The 18371-nt window shown below is 52.7% G+C and overlaps 1 protein-coding gene across 1 annotated transcript; it reads right to left on the bottom strand.

Moving 5' to 3' along the window:
- Positions 1-7380: 7380 nt before the first annotated feature.
- Positions 7381-18334, bottom strand: Eif3k (eukaryotic translation initiation factor 3 subunit K). The gene is made up of 8 exons (XM_040734569.1): positions 18178-18334; positions 17158-17256; positions 15340-15460; positions 14672-14746; positions 12710-12776; positions 11529-11606; positions 9926-10051; positions 7381-7443 (listed from the first exon to the last, which is right to left on the bottom strand). The coding sequence occupies exons 1-8, from the start codon at positions 18234-18236 to the stop codon at positions 7412-7414; spliced, it is 657 nt and encodes a 218-aa protein (XP_040590503.1). The 5' UTR covers positions 18237-18334; the 3' UTR covers positions 7381-7411.
- Positions 18335-18371: the final 37 nt, after the last annotated feature.

The following is an 18371-nucleotide window of genomic DNA, read 5'->3' as shown; positions in this document are numbered from 1 at the left end:
GGCTTCACAAAATTGACAAGTGTTATGGTGGAGGTTCCACCCAAGTCCCCCTCCAAACACTACTGCATCTCAGAAAGCCCACCAAATGATGACCCCTCCCCCAGAGATGCTCAAGACCACTCCCACAAGGTATTTAAACTGCTCCCCCCCCCCCCCCAGAAAATAGACGTGGTTTTTCAGGTCTCCCTTTCCAAACTCTTCCTCTCTGGGGAGGCTGGAAGGCCATCTGGGAGTGTTGTACCCATTAAACGTGGGCTTTTTCTAATTTGGCTTGTTTTGGTCTGATTTGGATTGCTGCATTGGCAGAGATTCCCCCCCCCCCCAAGTGGCCGAGGACCACGTGGTGTGAAAACACCCTTTCCCACACCAACCACTCTCTGCTAGGCTAACAGCTGGGAAAGTTGTCCTTTCCAAATCATTGTCTTAGAGGCCCAGAACCTCCTACGATTTTCGGGGTGTCCTGTGAAAGACAACGAGGCTGTTCCAAGCCCCCGACCTGTTAGTGGGACAAGGTTCTGCCTTGCCCAGTGGGAACCCTCCTTCAGAAGATGTTCTGTTCAAGGGATTCTCCCACACCCACACCCCCTCTGTTTCTGACTCAAGGCCTACCACAGTGGACGCATTGCATTAGGCTTTGGGTTCTGGCATTGACTTGTGAAACGGGCACCTGCCATTTGAAACCAGATCCCCAAACGCCCTTGGGCTGCCTTTCACAAAATCTGTTTAAATTGGGGCTATCTGACACCATATGTCCTGAACACCTGATTTCTCTGCACTGAGGCTGCCCTCAATGTGTCCTTTGACAATGGGACACGATGGCCACCGGAGATGACCACGGGACAGATGACCACCAGGGCGATCTTTTAAACTTGCCATCCTCGGTGATCCTGAAATATTTCCCCACGTGGGGACAAGTGAACAGAACCCCCATATGCGCAGTTTCTGGACACTGCGCTCCTTCTCTTCCGCCTCAGCCAGAGTCTCACAGCACAGGTCTTGTCCGCTAGGCTCATGGCGCCTTCAGATTCCTGCCCATCTGGGAACTGGGACCCTGAAGATTCCACCCTGACCTGTAGCCTGAGACATTGGCCCCTTCCCCACCCCCCAGCCCTGCCTGCCCACCCCCCTCCTACGGGGCCACATTCCTCTCATTCCTCCCCCATCCGCCTCTTTCCCCTCCCCTCCCCTCCAGGGCAAAGGTCGAGTAACGACTTCCTCCTCCTTTCCCACCTTCCTCTTCCCCTCTCCTTATTGCCCCTCCCTATGCTTGACCTAGCCTCCCTAGGAGCCACTGTCCTAGCTACCCAGTTAATTTATCAAAGTCAGCTCCAGATATTAGAAAGCCATTTAAAAAAGGCCGCGCAGGGGTCCCCAAACTCCCATATAGGAATTGGTTAAAAATGACTTTTAAAGTTTTCAGCGCCCAATCCCAGCACTCGGGAGGCAGAGGCAGGTGGATCTCTGTGAGTTCGAGGCCAGCCTGGTCTACAAAGTGAGGTCCAGGACAGCCTACAAAGCTACAGAGAAACCCTGTCTCAAAAAACCAAAAAAAAAAAAAAAAAGTTTTCAGTGCCCGAGACAGACAAGGCCATGTTCCGAGCCTAAGCCTTAGCAGCTGCCCTGAGGTTACAAGGGGTACTAGGGAAGTCAACCACCCACGTGGCTCCATGCTGCTGCAGCTCAACCCAAGTCAACTCCACTAGGAGCCTGCTACAAATTACAGGACACTGGAAATCAGAATGCCCCAGTACAGGTTTGTCCTCTATGCCAAGCCACGGAGGTCCAGCCTCACCAACACTGGCAGCTAAGACTGTGTCAGCCTTCGAACTCCTCAGCTTGGTGGAGAACTGATGCAGCCCAGACTTGGTGACTCCCATTGTCCTCTCTGACCTAGGGTAACGCTGCAGATAGCAGCAAGTAAGTTCATTTTCTTTCTTTTTTGTTGTTGTTGTTTTGTTTTGTGCAAGGCAGGGTTTCTCTGTATTTTGGGGGGCCTTTCCTGGAACCAGGAACCAGGCTGGCCTCGAACTCACAGAGCTCTGCCTGCCTCTGCCTCCCGAGTGCGGGATTGAAGGTTAATTCCCTTTCCTAACTTCAGTGAGTTTTGTTCTCAGGAGTCAGCTCTCCCCTTCCACCACTTGGAATCCTTGGACCCTCGGGCTGGGCCACATGACCTGCTACTCCCTTCTCTGGTGGAATTTTTCTTTCCTGAACTGGAGATTAAAGTTAGAACCTGCCAGACAAACACTCTGACAATGAACTTCATCCCCAGCCCTTTTTCACTGCGTATTCTGAGGCAGTCTCGCTAAGCGGCCCACACTAGCCTGGCGCTTGTGGTAGTCTTGCTGCAGCCTCCCTGGGTAGCGGGGATCACTGGCCTGCACCACCTGGCTTCCTCTTTAGAAAATATACTTTGTCGTTGAGTCTGGGTCATTTCACTTAATATGATGATTTCCACTCCACATGTCTTTTTTTGGGGGGGAGGGAGAGGTTCAAGACAAGGTTTATCTGTGGCTTTGGAGGCTGTCCTGGAACTGGCTCTTGTAGACCAGACTGGTCTCAAACTCACAGAGATCCACCTGCTTCTGTCTCCCGAATGCTGGGATTAAAGGCATGCGCCACCACTGCCAGTCTCCACGTGTTGTTTTTTTTTAATATTTATTTATTATGAATACAACATCCTGCCTCCATGTCTGTCCTCAAGCCAGAAGAGGACACCAGATCTCATTACAGATGGCTGTGAGCTACCATGTGATGGCTGGGAATTGAACTCAGGACCTCTGGAAGAGCAGCCAGTGCTCTTAACCTCTGAGCAATCTCTCCAGCCCCTCCACATGTTTCCTTACAGGTGGAATTTTTGTTCTTTATGCCAGCATAGCCTTTAAAAAATAAGTTTATATTTAATAGAAGTCCCGGGGTTTCAGCCAGAAGCAGAAGGTCCTCCATATCGGGTCCGTTCTCCCCTCTGCCTTCCTGCCTCCTGCCTGAAGGATCTAAGCCTCCAAGGCCCGTGCACACAGTGCTGTCTCAGTTTGCTGTACTTTCCCCACATTCCAAATCTCCATGACTCACGGCCTCCTCTCCCGCAGATCTCTGCTCTTGCAAGAGCTTGTCCCTGACCGCTTTATATAAAATAGCATTCTGGCTGGAAGAGTGGAGGAGTGTTTTGTTGGAGTTCACCAGAGAGGGATGGGGGTGTGCCTAGGAACACTTTAGTGAGGGTTTGAGAGCATAGCTCAGTGACAGTGCTTAACTAGGATCCACCAGCGGGGATCTGGGGCGGGGTCTACTGGTAGAATGCTTGCCCGAGGTGCCTAGGTTCCATCCAGCCATTGGCTCAACAAAAACTGTCTCCTGTACCTTTGCCCATACTTTTCACCATTTACATTGTTGATTCATTGCTGTTCTATGTCTTGACTGTTTCTTCCCCCAAAATAGCAACCCACAAGGGAGGGAAGGGAACCTTTGCTCAGATTCCATTCCAGCCGTGGCCTCTGAAGCTGTGTCTGGCAGGGAGGAAACTTTCTAAATCCTATGTGAAGGAATGAATAAGGCTCAAAACCACAGGGAGGGCCAGGTGTGGTAACTCAGGCCCATAGGCCAACACTTGGGAGGATGGGCCATGAGGTCTTCTAGCTCAAGGTCAGTCTGGGCTACAAGGAGACCATGTTTAACAAAACAACAAATCCCAAAATACTGCTGCAGTTAGGGGCTGGTGAGAGACCAGCAGGTAAACGTAATTAATGCCAAGCCCTATGTCTCAGGGTTTCTACTGCTTCAAGCAAATACCATGACCCCCCAAAAAAAGACAAGTTGAGGATTTATTTATTCATTTATTTTTGGCTTTTGAGACAAGGTTTCTCTGTATTGCTTTGGAGGCTGTACTGGAACTCACTCTTGTAGACCAGGCTGGCCTTGAACTCAGAGATCCGCCTGCCTCTGCATCCCGAGTGCTGGGATTAAAGGCGTGCGCCACCAACGCCCGGCTTGGAGGTATTTTCTTAATTGAGGCTCCCTCAGATGACTCGAGCATCTGTTGACATAAAACTACTCAGCACACCAAACGACTTGAGATTTATCCTCACTGATTTCTGCAAGTCGTCCTCTGATCTCTATGTGTGGCGCGCGCACGCGCGCGCGCGCACACACACACACAGATAAATGCAAACAAACTTGAAATACTTTGTGAGGCGATGTGCGTGCAGCGCCTGTGGAATCCATGAGGTGATCAGATCCCCGAAAGCTGGAGTTACAGTAGACTGTGAGCCATGCACCATGGAACTGGGAATCAGACGCTAGCCTCCGCAAGAGCAGCAAACATTCTTTACTGATGCGCCATCCCTGCAAGTCCTAAATATACACACATTTGTATTTTAATGAGAAAGTTAGAACTCGGCTTTCATTTGTGGGAGGCTGCTGTAGGAGAGGAACATGTCCTGGGAAAGCCGAGGAGGATGGGAGAGACGCCACCAGTCACCTACAGCAGCCATGAATTTAACTTTGTTGGGAAAGTAAGGGTGACCCCCAGGTTTGGGATCTAAGTAAAGGAGAATTGTGAGAACTTTACTGAGATAAAGATCCCAGGGAAATAAATTACTTCCCCCAGGGCAAGGCTTCAAATAGCCCATTCTGACTTCAAACTCCCTATTTACCTGAGGATGGCCTTGAACTCTTGACAGCTATCTCTCAGGAGCTAGGATTACAAGTGTATGCTACATTCCCCGCCCAGCTCAGGGCTCACTGTGGGTGCAATGGCTAGCAGCTCTCCGCCCACTACTGTGTTCTGAGACTCCCAGCCCAAAGCTGGAGGCAGGAACATAGTGATGTTTGAATGAAATGGTGGTCTTCTAGTGATTCCTAATAGTCACCGAGTGATAACAACCAGGGGTACGAGGCACTCATGCAACCTCTCCCACTCCCAGGACTGTTAAGAGCCAAGTCCTGAGGGTTATTGGACTTGTGTGGTTTCCCCACATACACATACATGTACCAGGTGCTCTCAAGAGGACAGAATAGTCGGGTGTTGGTGGCGCACACCTTTAATCCCAGCACTCGGGAGGCAGAGGCAGGCAGATCTCTGTGAGTTGGAGACCAGCCTGGTCTACAGAGCTAGTTCCAGGAGAGCCTCCAAAGCCACAGAGAAACCCTGTCTCAAAAAAACAAAACAAAACAAAACAAAACAAAAAAACACAAGAGGACAGAATATAGGATTTCCAGCTACCATGAGGGTTCTAAGAACTGGACCCAGGTTGTCTCTTTTTTAGAGACAGGGTTTCTCTGCATAGCCCTAGCTAACTCTGTAGACCAGGCTGGCCTCGAACTTACAGAGATCTGCTTGTCTCTACCTCCAAAGTAGTGGGATTAAAGGCATGCATCACCACCGCCCAGCTAGGATCCAGATTCTCTACAAGAGCAACAAGTGTCCAGAATCACTGAGCTATCTCTCCAACCCAACATGTTTCCTTTGATCCCTGGCTGGCCTGGAACATACACACTTGCACCTACCTCTGCCCGAGGAGTGATGGGATTAAGGTGTGCCACCACACCCAGCACAGAACCACTCTAGGCTTTAAGACAGGAATGGCTGTTATGCCTGTCAGTTTGCCACAACTTGAGGTGTCCCTCTGAATCCCAGGCTGGCGCTGAATTCCAAGCAGTCCTCCTGCCTCAGCCTCCAGAATGCCAGGAGACCATGGCTGGCCCGTGTATTCCATTAACATTGTAAGGACTGTCTTCCAGGGTGAGAGCCGACAGTGGGTATCGCAGGTGACCGCAGAAGGTCACAAGACCACTAAGCTGCTAGCCAGCTGCACCCATGTGGGCCCTGAACCCAGCAGGGGATGTAGAAGGCAGGAGCCAGACTGAAAGGGGAGTCAGGCTCGGCTGCCAAAGGACAAAAGGTCATTTCTCCCACAGCACGACAGCTGCATCCCACACAAGAGTGCACCTGCCAGCTGATGCCTGGTTGTCATCCCCGCCCAGATGTCTCCTTGGTTTCTACAAGATGCTTGTCGGGTGGGGCAGCATACCAGGCCTCCTCTTTAGCACCTCAGAGCTGACTTTCTGGAAAAGTGGTCATGTGTTTGTTCTGTCCCCAGGGTTAGGAGGAGTGTAGTTTCTGGTGCTTGCTCAGGTAGGTCTGGAGGCCAGGGCAAAGGGTGTGTGTGCCCCACCTTGGTTCACCAGGACAGGATCCTCTTAGGAACCCTGGGCGAGTGCTGGCTACAGGGAAGTCTGGTATGACAGACAGGGCCCCAAGGGAGATGGGAGTGGCCAAGGCAGACCATTTACTAGGTCACTTTATCTCCGTTGACTTCACCCCGACCCTGCGCACACTGAAATCACCTGTCCAAGGTCACTTGGCCAGAATACCTGGAATGCACTGGGTGTGACATGAACTGGGTGGCCGGATAGCTGACTGGGCAGGCAGTCTAGAGCATTACTAAAGGCCAGCCAACAACCCTGGTGACAGACCTGCAGTCTGAAATGTTTCTTTGGACAATTAGGGAGTTTTGGATGACCGAAAGAAACAGCTAGAAGAACAGGGGCAGGACACTTCAAGCTGTCAAGCATGGCAGCTGTGCACACGTCACCCCAAGGGCTGGGATCTACAGGTGTGCTCTTTGTGATACTAGGGACCGACACAACTAAACTACAGCTGTGGTCTCAATCAACTCAGGGTTTCTCCCTTAACCATTCTGGCCAGCAAACCTCAGGGAACCTCCTGACTGAGGCCCGCCAGTGTGGGGGTTACAGGTGCACACAGTGACATCTTTTTGAGCAACAAGCAGTTTACGGACTCAACCCCTCCACCTGCCTTTGACGACGAGTCTGACTTAGCTAAGAGTAGTTCTTGCTGGGTGGCGTTGGTGGCGCACGCCTTTAATCCCAGCACTCGGGAGGCAGAGGCAGGTGGATCTCTGTGAGTTTGAGACCAGCCTGGTCTATAGAGCGAGTTCCAGGACAGGCTCCAAAGCCACAGAGAAACCGGCTCAAAAAAAAAAAAAAGAGTAGCTCTTAACCCTTGATCTCCCTGCCTGCACCTTCCAGGTGCTAGGACTGGTGGCCACCACTCCCAGCCCGGCACTGCCAGATGCCACACCCAGCCCCACCCCTGCTAACTCAGGAAGCGCCATACTCTTTCCTTTCTAGACAGGACAGTGATGACTTGTCAAGGACACAGAAGCTGCTCTCTGGGGCCCCAGGGTGGCGACTCCCCACGCCATTCACCCTCCTCAGCCTACCTCATCCTGGGCTGACTCACAGGTCAGGAAGGAGGGGCAGGGTGGGGCAGAGGAGGAAGTGGAAGGGAAGGCATGGGGGACGCCCAAGAAGAGGGAGGCCCGGGCTGGCTGAGGGCAGCGGCTGGAGACAGCAGGGTGGAGTGAACGAGTCTTTATTAAAGGCACAGTTACTGGGAGGAGGCCATGATGCTGGACACACCTGTTGAGAAGGAGAAAATGGTAAATTTGGGAAAAGGAGGCCAGGTCACAATCACGAGAGCAGTGTGGTGGTCTTGGACGTGGTATTAATGGCTCCGTGCCTCAGTACCCTATCTGCTGGGATTAGTGCGGCACCAACGCCCGGCTCCTGCTCTGCTTTCACTTGCTAGACACTGGCCTGGCCTGTAGCTCTCCACAGCGGACAGAACCTTCTATGGAATTCTGAGTCCCAAACGCAATGAGCGCTGCCTGCAGAGGTGAGGGTGCCCAGTGCGGAAATGACGCAGCTCACTGCTGCTCAAGTTGGCCCACTTGCGTCAATCACCAGAGTCAAAGTTGGGAGACCAGGGAGGGGGCCCTGGGGGCCTTCCCTGCGTTTCCTCGCTACTTGATGACGTCTGCTCACCAGGCAGCAGAGTGAGGCAGCGTACCTAGCTAACTGCCTGCATCACCTTATAGCCTTAGTCATTACTTACTTATTTAAAGACAGTAGGTGACGAGGTTGCGCAGGCTGGCCTCCTGCCTCCCAAGACTACTGACATAAGCTGCCACACCTGCTTTTTGTTCCCTTTGGCTAATCTGTTGACTTAAAGCGTGATGTCACCAACATTCTCTGAGCTCTGGCTGAGTGCCCTACAAGATGATCTCCCTTCACACACTAACCCTCTGGGAGGCAGGGACCATGCCATTTGTATTAATTTCCAAGTCACAACGAGAAATTATCTTATGGTAGAACCAAATAACTCACAAAGAACCACTGGCACTGTCATGATTGTTATCGTCACTCACTCTGTAGACCAGGCTGGCCTCGAACTCAGAGATCCGCCTGCCTCTGCCCCTGAACGTTGGGCTTACAGGCGCGGGCCACCACTGCCCAGCAGTCACTCGGCCCTTTTAAAGGAGAAGCAGGGCTAGTCTGGTACACGCAGCCATGCAGCAGGGGACGGGAGCACTGTGTCAGGCCCCTCTGTGTCCTAGGAGGAGCTAGAGAAAGGAGAGGCCCCCAGCACCCCTCGCCGCTTCTTCCTGGCTAACAACCTGATGGGGTGCACGGACTCTGGCAGACGCAGACCCAGCCTGCTCTCTCATGAGGTACCCAGTCTCCCCAGCCTGCTCTCTCATGAGGTACCCAGTCTCCCCAGCCTGCTCTCTCATGAGGTTCCCAGTCTCCCCAGCCTGCTCTCTCATGAGGTTCCCAGTCTCCCCAGCCTGCTCTCTCATGAGGTTCCCAGTCTCCCCAGCCTGCTCTCTCATGAGGTTCCCAGTCTCCCCAGCCTGCTCTCTCATGAGGTTCCCAGTCTCCCCAGCCTGCTCTCTCATGAGGTTCCCAGTCTCCCCAGCCTGCTCTCTCATGAGGTTCCCAGTCTCCCCAGCCTGCTCTCTCATGAGGTCCCCAGTCTCCCCAGCCTGCTCTCTCATGAGGTCCCCAGTCTCCCCAGCCTGCTCTCTCATGAGGTCCCCAGTCTCCCCAGCCTGCTCTCTCATGAGGTTCCCAGTCTCCCCAGCCTGCTCTCTCATGAGGTCCCCAGTCTCCCCAGCCTGCTCTCTCATGAGGTACCCAGTCTCCCCAGCCTGCTCTCTCATGAGGTTCCCAGTCTCCCCAGCCTGCTCTCTCATGAGGTCCCCAGTCTCCCCAGCCTGCTCTCTCATGAGGTCCCCAGTCTCCCCAGCCTGCTCTCTCATGAGGTTCCCAGTCTCCCCAGCCTGCTCTCTCATGAGGTCCCCAGTCTCCCCAGCCTGCTCTCTCATGAGGTACCCAGTCTCCCCAGCCTGCTCTCTCATGAGGTTCCCAGTCTCCCCAGCCTGCTCTCTCATGAGGTTCCCAGTCTCCCCAGCCTGCTCTCTCATGAGGTTCCCAGTCTCCCCAGCCTGCTCTCTCATGAGGTCCCCAGTCTCCCCAGCCTGCTCTCTCATGAGGTCCCCAGTCTCCCCAGCCTGCTCTCTCATGAGGTCCCCAGTCTCCCCAGCCTGCTCTCTCATGAGGTTCCCAGTCTCCCCAGCCTGCTCTCTCATGAGGTCCCCAGTCTCCCCAGCCTGCTCTCTCATGAGGTACCCAGTCTCCCCAGCCTGCTCTCTCATGAGGTTCCCAGTCTCCCCAGCCTGCTCTCTCATGAGGTCCCCAGTCTCCCCAGCCTGCTCTCTCATGAGGTTCCCAGTCTCCCCAGCCTGCTCTCTCATGAGGTTCCCAGTCTCCCCAGCCTGCTCTCTCATGAGGTCCCCAGTCTCCCCAGCCTGCTCTCTCATGAGGTTCCCAGTCTCCCCAGCCTGCTCTCTTATGAGGTACCCAGTCTCCCCAGCCTGCTCTCTCATGAGGTCCCCAGTCTCCCCAGCCTGCTCTCTCATGAGGTTCCCAGTCTCCCCAGCCTGCTCTCTCATGAGGTCCCCAGTCTCCCCAGCCTGCTCTCTCATGAGGTCCCCAGTCTCCCCAGCCTGCTCTCTCATGAGGTACCCAGTCTCCCCAGCCTGCGGCCCAGGCCACTCACTGTCAAAGTCGATCTTCTCCACGATGTTCTTGGGCTTTATGCTCTCCTCCTGGCTGCAGATGAAGACCTGCCCTGAGTCGTCGGCGCTCCAGCCGTACTTGCTCATCCACACCTTGAGCTGGTTGTCTGCAGGTGACATGGGCAGGGCGGAGGTGGTGGCTGCCTGAGCTCTTAAATCCCAGGGGCAGGGAAATGAGGGATCACCAAGCCGGGCCCCTCTACCAAGTGCTCTAGGCAATTCCTGCCTTTAGGGCAAAGCCTGACTTCTGGGGGCTTATTCTCCACTTGGCCACCAGGGGGTGCTACTAGCCTCTATCTTAGTCAGGTAAGGGTTTTTGTTTCATTTTTGAGAAGGGGTTTCTTTTAGCCAAGGTGGCATAGAATTCACCATGTGACTGAGGATGAGTTAAACCCCTAATCCTTCTCTTTCTCTCTCCCCAGTACTGGGATCATAGAATGTTGCCTCCAGGTCCAGTTTCCCCCAGTTTCTCAACATTCCTTTCTATTCCTTTTTTGTTTTTCGAGGCAGGGTTTCTCTGTATTGTTTTGGAGGCTGTCCTGGAACTCGGTCGGTAGCCCAGGCTGGTCTCGAACTCAGAGATTCACCTGCCTCTGCCTCCTGAGAGCTGGGATTAAAGGCATGTGCCACCAACGCCTGGCTTCCTTTCTATTTCTTAAAAAAAACAAAACAAAAAAACAAAACAGGCTGGAGAGATGGCTCAGAGGTTAAGAGCACTGTCTGCTCTTCCAGAGGACCTGAGTTCAATTCCCAGCAACCACATGGTGGCTCACAACCATCTATGAGATCTGGCGCCCTCTTCTGGCGTGCAGACATACATGGAGGCAGGACGTTGTATTCATAATAAATAAATCTTAAAAACAACAAAAACAAAACACTCCCACACACACCAAAACACTGATTTATTTACATGTGCGTGCAAGTGTCAGTGTACACAGGTGCTCCAGGGCCAGAGAGTACTTTTTGAACTACCTATGATGGATGCTGGGATCCTAAAACTGTCTTTGAGACTGAGTAGCAAATGTTCTTACCTGCTAGACCTTCTCCAGCCCCCCAACTTCTTTTTGAAAACAAAAGCCTTCCTTCCTATGTTCCCTTGTCCCTCCAGGGCAAAGGCCACTGGGGGTCCTCAACACTCCCACACAACTGCAGCCTCACCACCCCCTGAGCACCGTGCCAATGCAAACATCCTCTCCATTTCGCTCCATCTGTGGAAAAGGTCTGAGCTCTTGTCACGACCTAGCCAGCATCAGGACCACTGTCTGACACGGCTGGCATTCAAGTGTCCCACCCTATAATCCATGCTGGGCTGGAACTCGACAATCCTGCGCCAGCTTCCTATTGCTGGGATTACAGGTGGACCACATACCTGGTGGGCGCAGCAACCTCTTTTTGAGCCAGGATCTCACTATGAGGTGCTGGCTGGCTTTGAAATCACGGAAATTCAGAGGGCAGCATCCTTTACCAAACTGTTAGCCACTCTCTGGACCAGGTAATAACCCAGAAACGGTGCGGTGGGTCCTCCCTGGCTGAATGAGTTCCTGTGCCCCAGCTACCTGTACCACAAACACCACCAGGCCTCACCAGTCAGATCGCCAAGCATCTCAGCAAGCAGCCAGCGGTCGATGTGCTGGTACGTGATGCCCACCACGTGGCAGATAACTGTGGAAAAAAAACAAAGATGTGAGAGGCTGTCAGAACGGAGCTGTGTGGGAATTATGAGGGCTTATGAGAAAACTCCAAGAAAACAAGAGTTTTGTGACCGCCATGTCTGTTCCTCATAATAAGGGCTTGCTCTTGGTATATACTGTTGTGCCCCTCCCAAGGATAGTTTATAGGAGGGGGTTTGCTTCAGATTACACATAGCTGCTAACTTTTGTTACTCAAGCCAGAGGTGGTGGCACAGGCCTTAACTCAGGAGGCAGAGGCAGGCTGATCTGCAGAGCTAGTGCCAAGACACCCAGGGCTACACAGAGAAACCATCTCAAAATAAGCCCCCTCCCCCAAGAAAACCCAAAAATGTTTTCCAGCAGCTTATCCTTGTGATTGTAAAGGGCTTACACTCCTGTGAACGTGATCTTTCTGATGCTCTGGATAAGGTCGGCTACTATACGAGACTGTAGTCTGCTTAGTTTATCAGCTCCATTCTCCTAGGCCACACTGCTTACAGAACAGTGACGAGGCCTGTTGGGCAAGTCCCGTGTATGTGTCAATAAAGCACTGCTGGCCAATAGGGAAGTAAGATAGGTGGGACTAGAAGTCCAGGAGGACGCTGGGTAGGAGAAACACAGAGAGTCAAGGGGTAGGAAGCCCGGAAAGAGAAATACTTAGATTAACAATTATGGGGTAATTACTTAAGTCAGAGCTAGCCAGTAAGAAACAAGCAAGGCCAACGGCTTCATAATTAATATAGCCTCCTGTGTGTTTATTTGGGACTGATGCGGCTCTAGAACCAGGCTGGCGGGAAGGCTTCTCTCATGAAAAAGGCTTCCTGGCCGGGCATTGGTGGCGCACGCCTTTAATCCCAGCACTCGGATCTCTGTGAGTTCGAGGCCAGCCTGGTCTACAAAGTGAGTTTCAGGACAGCTTCCAAAGCTACAGAGAAACCCTGTCTCGAAAAACCAAAAAAAAAAAAAAAAAAAAAAAAAGAAGAAAAGAAAAAAAAAGAAAAAAAAAAAGAAAAAGGCTTCCTTTTACAGAGGCCATTTCCTAGGACCCTGCTGCCACTACCCCCGGCCCCTCGGGAACCCAGACCAGAGACTCACATTTTCGGACAGAGTCTTCAAAGCCAGTTATGCCTTCCAGGAGGTCCATGTTTTCATCCAGGGCTTGCTGCAGAAGGAATGATGCCCACAGTATGAACACAGGCAGCACTGCTGTGGGCATTCAGTAGCAAGTGCTGACATTCTGGAGGCTCTGGCAGGATCTCAGCTTCCAGGTCCGACTAGGTGACAGTGTAACTGTCTCAAAGTCTAACACACACAACCCTACTGCTGGGTATGGTGGCAGTGCCTTTAACCCTGGCACTGGGATAGAAGCAGGAGAATAAGGAGTTCAAGGCCACTCTCAGCTATGTAGCATGTTTGATCAGCCTGGGTACAGGAGATCATGTCTGTCTTGTTTTTTCTGATAGGACTTCTCTGGCTGTCCTGGAATTGTCTCTGTAGACCAGGGTGGCCTTGAACTAAGAGATCCACCCGCTTCAGCTCCTGAGTGCTGGGATTAAAGGCGTGTGCCAATGTGCATGGCTGGGACATCCAACAACCTAATCACAGAATGTACACACACAGAGAGAGGTCTAAGCACCGTTGCTATCAAGGGACTCTATGGCATAAGTCATACAGTAGCGGTGGGTCCCCACCTCCCCCTCCCCTGGGGCCGGCACAGCCAGCCACACCCTGTCCACCTCAGACCCTCTGTGCTGCTGTGTCCCTGCAGCTGTCCGTCACCCTCTTCAGGCTTCAGCCCCAGCCAAGCTCCCTTCAACAGGAACGGGGGTGTGTCTGCACTTTGTTGAAAGCAGTCACTGAGATGGGAGGAAACCTTTTGAGCCTCGGTCCCGCTGAATGACTGACAGAGCAGGAAAGAAGCCAGAAGCTGGGCACCTGCGAGGCTGAGGCAACCGTGGTCTATCAGGAGTTGAGGTGAGGGCCGGGCAGAGGGCACCACAAACCCCTCAGGGTACCAAACAAAGTGGCTGCTAAGTTAACAGGGGAGAAAAAGACACTGAGTAGGGCGAGCCACTGCCCTTGACCATGTAACAGGACTGCTTGGGGCGGGAGACTTTGTTTTGTGTTACTTCCTAATGTTTCAAACACACAACTGTCTGACCGTTCTATAGCCTTGCCCCGACAAAGCAGAGCAGGGCCTCAAACCACCCCTCAGCTGTTGGGAGGCGCAGCAGACGTGCACAGGCTCACTGCAGACCCTGGCAGGCGGGAGGCCCATGAGAACTGTAGGCTTCTTTTCCTTTCCCCACTTTTTTGCTACTGTGTTTTAAATAGTTTTGCTATGTAGCAAAAGTTGACCCCAACCTTTTTTCCTAAAGATTTATTTCAAAAGGCACCATTTTATTGTTATGTGTATGTGAGTGTACCTATGTGAGCATGGGCACCTGTGGGTGGCCTGAGGACACTGCCCAACAAGGGGGCTGGGCACCAGATTCTGGTCCTTTGCAACAATACCTACCTTTTATTCCTAATTAAAAACACAGATCATTTTACGGGTATGGGTGTTTAGCTTGCACGTATGTCTGTGCACCATGCACATGGCCAGTGACCACGGAGGCCAGAAGAGCATGCTGGATTCCCTGGAGCCAGAGTTTTGGAGGGTTGTAGGGCAGTCACCTCTCCAGCCCCTAGCCTGGAACTCTATCCTGAGCGTCCTAAGAACTGGTACTTCAGCCACCTGCCCAGCTTAGCCTTCCCATGTGAAGGCACAGGACAAGGAGACAGGCCAGCTTGAGCCGTGTGGGTGCAAGGAATGGTCTGGAAGTCCTGGCCCTATGTGAAGATGGGGACAGAGGACAGAGCCTGTGACCAAGCAGATCGTTCTCACGTAGCTCAGGCTGGCCTCAAACTCCGGGCAGCTGAGGATGGCCCTCCTGCTCCCACCTTCTGGAAAACAGAGGTGTGCACCAACACGTCTGGTTTATGAATCACCGTGTGGGGATGGCACCCAGGGCTTCCCACATGCAGGCAAGTACTCCAGCATCCCAAAGACATTACCCAGAAGGCTTGAAAGTGGCAGGTCTCCAGCAGGTCCCCGAGGTACAAGATCTGTCTGATGGGCCGCTCTTCTTGCTGGCATCAGGAGGCATTAAGGAAACAGTGCGGAAACTGTGGAGGCTGTGGTGTGGGTCTAGCTCACCCTTCCCCACCCATGTTCTTCCAGCCCTTTATTTTGTCTTTTAAGCCAGAAAAAGAACCGGAATTAGGACCAGGGATGCAGTTCACTGGTACGATGCTTGCATACTTGCTTCCCATGGGTTCTATCCCCAACTTCACAGATACGTCCACCACTCGGGAGTCAGACGCAGCAGATCCCTGTGAGTTCAAGAACAGCCTGGTCTACACACCAAGTTCCATGCCACCGAGGGTCATATAGCAAGACCCTTACTCAAAATAAATACAAGAATAAATTAAAATTCTAAGTTAGCAAGATGGTAAAAACACTCGGTACAAGCCTAATGACCAGCATCCCTTGAACCCACAGGGGACCACCCCAAGTTGTCCTCAGACCTCCATATGTGAGGTGCATGAGCATCACACAGCACCTGAGGCTGACCCAGCATCCAGCGAACCCAGAGCAGGCACCCCGTCTTCTGGATGCATGCCCAGACCCCTCCATCTGCCCTGCTCCCCAGCCTTCTCCCATGCCACTGGAAGAAGGATACATGTGCCTGGTCGATCATACATTTGCACAGAGTGAAGTCAGTGTGGGGCAGGTTGGTGAGGGCTTTCAGCAGAATCTGGGCGGTAACTGTGGTCTGAAAGAAGGCTGGGTTGAACTGGTACCTGAGGAGAACGAGACAAAGCGATGTGGCATCTTGCAGAACTGGATAGTGGCACGTGCACGCCCTCCAGGGACCCAGGCAGATTGCAGGTTTGAGGCCAACCTGGGCTACATTTATACAAATGGATAAAATGATAGCCCTTGTACGCCACGGTAAGACAGGCAGGGAGCTGCTGTTCTAGCCTGGGGTTTGGAAGCCAGGAATGTCAACTGCACCTTCTGTGTAACCTTAACTTTCTGAGCCCACTTTCCTGCTCTGCACGGGAGGTCACTGAATCTTCAGTCACCCAAAAGGGTGGACACGTCTCTTAATTCACAAAGGCACACGGTTAGAAGCAGCACTCTTCAGCGAGCCAGGCTGCCCACATACACAACACACAACCACAATACAGCAGGCTAGCACACAAGGAACACTTGAGGAACAGGTAGTATCACCAGTAAATATGTTATCTCCATTTTACAGACATGAATGTTAAGGCCCATAAACTAGTGCATACTAATGGAAGAAGCAGAGGCAGGTGGACCTCTGTGAGTTCAAGGCAGCCTGGTCTACATAGCATGTCCCAGAGAGACCCTCACTCAAACAACAAGACACCAAAACAAGCTAAGTTATACAGCTGGTAGTGTGCCAAGAAAGAATAGAGTGTTGGTGGTACACGCCTTTAATCCCAGCACTCGGGAGGCAGAGGCAGGTGGATCTCTGTGAGTTCGAGATCAGCCTGTTCTACAAGAGCGAGTTCCAGGACAGCCAGGGTATGCAGAGACCCAGTCTCAGAAACTAAACAAGTAAAAAAGACAGGAAGCAAGAATTGACTGCTCCCAGTTGTCCTTGGACCTCCATAGCTGCCCACCACAGATGACCTCACATCCGTAAACAAATTAACTAAAAAGAATCAAACAAACGTCAGGTAGGCAAGGCAGCTTGTCTGGAATTCCAGTCTCTGAGCACGGAAGCAGCAGACCCCAAGAGCAAGCTGCTTGGCAAAGACTAGCGTGTCGGTGATTCTGGGTTCAATGACCCTAACTCAAGGAGCGTGGCGGAAAAATGACTGAAGATGAGTCTTGACACCCACTCCTCCCACAAACATGCGCGCACATGCATGCACGCACACGCGAGCGCGCACACACACACACACGCACACTCATAAAGAGAGAAAAGGTCACTAGCCAGTGCCGACAGGAAGATGCTAGGAACGGAGCTAGTGTTTCACGATTACAACCGAGCTCAAATCGAGCACATCTGAGCTAAGCTGATCTGGATGCAAGTACCCAAAGGCAGACCGTAAGAGCTCCCACCGGTTACGTAAGGTGAGTCTGGCAACATGGATATTCACTTACAGTAACTTGTGAGGCAAGAGCATTCTTTATAGATTATCTTATATATTCTGTAGTTACTTAAAAGCAAGAACAAGGGCTGGGCGTTGGTGGCGCACACCTTTAAGCCTGGCACTCGGGAAGCAGAGGCGGGTGTTATCTCTGTGAGTTTGAGGCCAGCCTGGTCTACAGAGCGAGTTCCAGGACAGCCTCCAAAGCCACAGAGAAACCCTGTCTCGAAAAAAGAAAAACCCTACCCTGACCTCCTTGGCTTCCTAGCTTACACACCAAAGAGAAGCCACATACTGCAGCTGTCCCTGGGTACTACCCAGACTGGCATCCTACTTGCTAGCAGCTGGCATGGGGGTGGAGAGGGGACACTCACAACTTCAGGACAGCCAGGTTGGCCTCCAGATCATAGGCATTCTCCTTGGCCTGTGTCTCCACATACCGTTCCAGCGTCGCCAGGTTCTCAGGGTTGTACCTGGAAGGGAATCGGGGTGATGGGTGAACCAGTCACCTGGCATGGAGGAGCAAGCCTTTCACCGGGGATGGGGGTGTGTGTGTGGGGGTACGCGTACACACACACACACACACATACACACACAAAGTGAGATGCATAGTGAAAACCTTTCTCAAAAGGAAAGAGGGAGATAACTTGACAGATAGACAAGAGTAAACAGAGAGAAGAAAAGAATGGAGGCCGGCCCCAGTTAGGGCTAAGGGGCTACCACTGTAATCTGAACTCACTGTCTTCCTTCCTGCCGCTTTAAGTCTGGCCCTGGGGGGTATCCCTCCATTTATTGCCTTCTTGATTCCTTTTCCATTCGATTTTACAATAATTAATAAAGCTAGTCCCATCCGCTGGATATACCCAGAGGGCTGACCAACTGTACACTCTCCAGTGAGCCCTGCTCACAACTCAGCCCTGCCCGCTGGAGCCCTATGTCGTGTTTAGGATGCCTCCAACCTCGGCCAGTCTCCCTGCCCGTGTATGCGACTTCCTGAACAAATCCTGATACCCTCTTGGAATTCCTGACCCAGCTCTCTTCTCTCCCGCCTAGGTCAAGACGTGGCTGGCCCTGATCGCTGCTTGCTGTCACTGTTATCTGTTGTTGAAAGGGGTTGTCGCCCGGCTGGAAGGGGAACCTAAGTCCAGGAAGGCAGGAGCCGCGGCTGTGTCCAGCATCTCCGGTTCCCACTGGCCTGGTTAGACGTCAGCGAGCCTCACGCTGACGGTGGCAATTAGAGCAGAGGAGAGACGAAGAGACAGAGTCTGGGGCGGCGGGGGGAACCTGGAGAAACCCCACCTCCGGGTGAGCGTGCAGCCCAGGCCACCCCCTGGCTGGCTCCCCGGCTTCCCCACCCCGCTTGGCCAGAGCGCGCCCTGCAGCCGAGCTCAGACCTGTCGATGCCCTTGAGCAACTTGCCCACGTTCGCTCTCATCTGCTCAAACATCGCCATGCTCTCGCCCGCCTTCCGCAGCCCCAGCTGGAGCCGAACGCCAGGCCCGGCGTGCGGTACTCGAGGGCCGGAAGAAAAAGAGGTACGGGAAGCGGAAATACGTCACGCCCTCGCTCTCTCCCGCTCCTTCAGGGA

The sequence above is a fragment of the Mesocricetus auratus genome, unplaced genomic scaffold, assembly GCF_017639785.1.
Source record: "Mesocricetus auratus isolate SY011 unplaced genomic scaffold, BCM_Maur_2.0 Super-Scaffold_100038, whole genome shotgun sequence".
Lineage (NCBI taxonomy): Eukaryota > Metazoa > Chordata > Mammalia > Rodentia > Cricetidae > Mesocricetus > Mesocricetus auratus.
This window is presented reverse-complemented; position numbering and strand designations above follow the sequence as displayed.